The sequence below is a fragment of the Pundamilia nyererei genome, unplaced genomic scaffold (assembly GCF_000239375.1).
Source record: "Pundamilia nyererei isolate P.nyererei 1_Seehausen unplaced genomic scaffold, PunNye1.0 scaffold00581, whole genome shotgun sequence".
In the NCBI taxonomy this organism is placed as follows: domain Eukaryota; kingdom Metazoa; phylum Chordata; class Actinopteri; order Cichliformes; family Cichlidae; genus Pundamilia; species Pundamilia nyererei.
Genome location: NW_005187982.1, coordinates 43,858 through 47,288, shown reverse-complemented (window position 1 = coordinate 47,288; position 3,431 = coordinate 43,858). Strand labels below are relative to the sequence as shown.

Sequence of the window (3,431 nt, the reverse complement as noted above, 5' to 3'; positions counted from 1 at the left end):
TAAAATAAATACAGTGGAACCCCGACTCACGAATACCCCGTTTAACGAAAAATTCAAGTTATGAAGGCACTGAACGACAATATTTCTGCCCGTGTTATGGCAAAATGCCCGGGTAACGAAATCCACTGGCTCTGATTGGCTGAGCCTACAATGCCCACAATGCCTTCCGAATCATGTGACAACTCCTTGGGTTCTGTACTTGCGCTTCGCTGTTCCACTTGAACGACGTATTGTTGTTCTAGTTAGCAATTAGCCTATAGCCTATCGTTCAGCATGGCCTCACTCAAAATGCGCAATGGGTGCTTCGACTTACAAAAGACCCTTGGGAACAAATTAATTTCGTAAGTTGTGGTTCCACTGTACATACAAATACATAGAAAGAAGTTAGATTTGGAAAAAAGCAAGAAAGTTATAATGAAAAAAATATATACACATGTATATACAGTTGCCTGGCGCTATAACATGGTTCGCTTTTCCCGGTCTGATTTTTTTGTGTGCAAATTTGCATGTTTTTTTCATTTATTTAATTTTTTTTAACAGCGGATTATGTTCTGGGTACTGATTGTAGACCACTGTGACTCAAGGTCTTAAATAATCAGACCTTGAGTCACAGTGGTCTGCCGTGTCTCCTGTCAAATTTACATAAATCTTCGATCGCTAGTAGTGCGACTGTGAGATGCTGTACTGTCTGTTTGTAAGTTTTTGTCATGGTCCCCATGTCTGCCTGGCGGACCCAGGTTGGCTACATATGTTTCTGGTTCTCCCTCACGCTCACCATGTGTCGCCTGGGCGGAGCTCATTGCAGGCTTCCGATCCTGCCCTTCGCACCTGTGGCTCATCACTTCACCAGCGTCCACTACTTAAGGCAGTGGTGGGAAACATCTCATGGTTGGACTATTGAGTAACCTCGGTTGTAAGCTTCCGTACCCTAGTTTCAAGTTGTTTCTTCGTTTTATCTTTCTGGATTAACCGCTTGTTCCTGTGCGCAGGATTCTCTTTCCCTTAAAACCCTGGGCGAGTGGAGTTGCTGGTGTGTTGTGTTTTGGAACTGTGACGATTTCCTCATGTGTAAAGAGCCCCTATTTCTGGACGTCCCCTGTGCCCCACCTATCGTGGGTTATTTTTAGAACATAACTCCTGTGATAAATGACCACCGTATGTAAAATAGCTGCTTGGTATTTTGTTTGAAAATGCTTTATGAAGTTATTATTATCCACATCTGCAGTTTTCATGCAATATCAGTTTGGTAAAAAACACATTCCTATAACTTTTATAATACAATAAAAAGTACAACTACTACACACTACTAAGGGAACAAAGATTAAAATGTGACAGGGATAAAAAGCACTAATATCGCTCAAAGGAAAATAAACTTTATGTTTATCTCCATACTACCTAAATTTAACATTCAGTGCGTTTACTGCAGGTCCAGAAATCAGAGCTACCTCATCAGATCCAAGTGTGACATCAGCTGCACTCTTTACAGGAGACTCCACCTGAACTCTGTGGAGCCTGATCTCAAGGTGTTTAAGTCTGACCCTGAAACCAGAAGAGGATCTTTCTGTCTCTTCAGATTCATTGTGATCCATTGATGGGAATAATTTCATGACTACGCTGATGTTTGCGCAGAGCAGATAATGAAGTGAATGCTTTTGCACATTGGTAACAGTGAAACAGTTTATTTGCAGCGTGGGATCGTTTGTGTGTGGTGTATGAACTGAGATTTCTGAAGGTCTTGTCACACTGGTCACAGCTGAAGTTCCCTTTAATGTGTGTACGTTCATGTGTTTTACAATGAGCTGATTGTGAGAAGCTTTTGTCACAGTGTCTGCACTTGTATGGTTTCTCTCTTGTGTGGACTCGTTTATGCAGGTTTAGGTCACCTGCAGTAGTAAAGCCTCTCCCACATTCGTTGCAGTAGTTCATTTTGCCTCCAGTGTGTCTAAGTTGATGTTTTCTTAGGCTCCCACGATTACTGAAAGTTTTTCCACAAAGGTCACAAAGAAACTCTTTCCCACCACCACAGTGCTCACAGGGTTGAGAACTGGATCCATCTGTGTCGCTCTGCTTCTAAACAAAGACACAAAGACAGTGTAAGTCGGGGAATCCTTTCAACATTTTTATTCTGAACGTCGCCTGAAATAAAGAGCAGCCTAATTACATTTTACTGTTTACATTATAACACTCAGCTTACTGGGCGAAGTTAAAAATAAAATGATTAAACAATGCTGTTTTTTATGTACACATTGCTATGTGCTCATTAAAGAGTTGGCACTCCATGTAGTGATGGTCAAAACCTTCATTCAGCACTATGAATTATTGCGACTGACATGCTGAGTTGCGGAGGGTTCTGCAAACATGCTTACACATCACACTGGTTAAAGTCAGGGAGATACTTTTGCTTGACCAAGGGAGACCGAACATTTCCTGAGCTTAGATAATAACTAGAAACGGTATGCTGAAAATTGCTAGATAATTTTAAATGCAGCAAAGATAGGTTGGGGAGGTGATTTTTCGTTCTCCATCTTATTCCAGGAAGAGGGATGATACAAGACGAGGTCAAACGTGAATGAGGTGCAAGAGGAGAACCAGCCAGGAGAAGCCAGAAGAAAATAGTCATAACAATACATTTTTCTTTTAGCATAAAACTGCGCGGCCCTCCTCTAAGGGCATCCTTTGTGAGAAAACAGACCGCTGATTTCACATCAATGTTCAGCACTGTAACTTTTAATTTCAACTGCTGAAGCAAATTAAATCTTTTAAAAGAATAGACGCTCTGACATACATTATCAGTAAGCAGTCTCTGTTACTGTCAGTGGCTTCATCCATCTGTGATAAAAGTGTTTATCACGCACCTTATCATTAGGCTGTTCCACTATGTCCTCTGACATATAATAATAATAATAATAATAATAATAATAATAATAATAATACTGTGTACTTTATTGATCCCTGTGGGGAAATTACTCTCTCTGCATTTGACCCATTCACTCAGTGAAGCCGTGGGCAGCCACTAAGGAGGTGCACCAGGGAGCAGTGTGTAGGGACGGTATCTTGCTCAGGGGTACCTCAGGGTAGCTGTTCAGTGGATTTGAATGCCGGACCTTCTGATCATGGGGTTCAACTAGAGCTGGGCGACAGAACGATAACGATATGTATTGCAAAATACCTTTTTCTCGATAGAAAAATTTAACTATTGTGATAGACCTCATCTCTCTTGTCCTCTTAACAAAAAAAAGAAAGAAAAAAAAGAACAGCCAATCCACATTAAGTAGCGCAGAGCCGAACCAATCACAGCCGCAGCGTCACGTCACGTGACTTGTTACGTACAGCATATGTGCCAAGCCGCACACGTGTATTTGTTTGGGAAGCAGCCAGCCACCGTACCGCCCAGGTAATGAAGGAAATGAGTGTGCCGACTAGAGAAACAT

The 3,431-nt window shown here is 41.6% G+C and overlaps 2 protein-coding genes across 2 annotated transcripts in view; both read right to left on the bottom strand.

Annotated features, from left to right (window-relative positions):
* Positions 1 to 3,431, bottom strand: part of LOC106455960 (zinc finger protein 239-like) — a 45,770-nt gene that overhangs the window by 12,618 nt on the left and 29,721 nt on the right. The gene's annotated exons all lie outside the window — the stretch shown is intronic.
* LOC102194913 (zinc finger protein 2 homolog) overlaps positions 855 to 3,431 on the bottom strand; it is a 43,645-nt gene continuing 41,068 nt past the window's right edge. Inside the window, exon 4 of the mRNA XM_013907890.1 lies at positions 855 to 2,070. Coding sequence (XP_013763344.1) covers positions 1,576 to 2,070 — 495 coding nt within the window. The 3' untranslated portion in view covers positions 855 to 1,575. The remainder of the gene's footprint in view (positions 2,071 to 3,431) is intronic.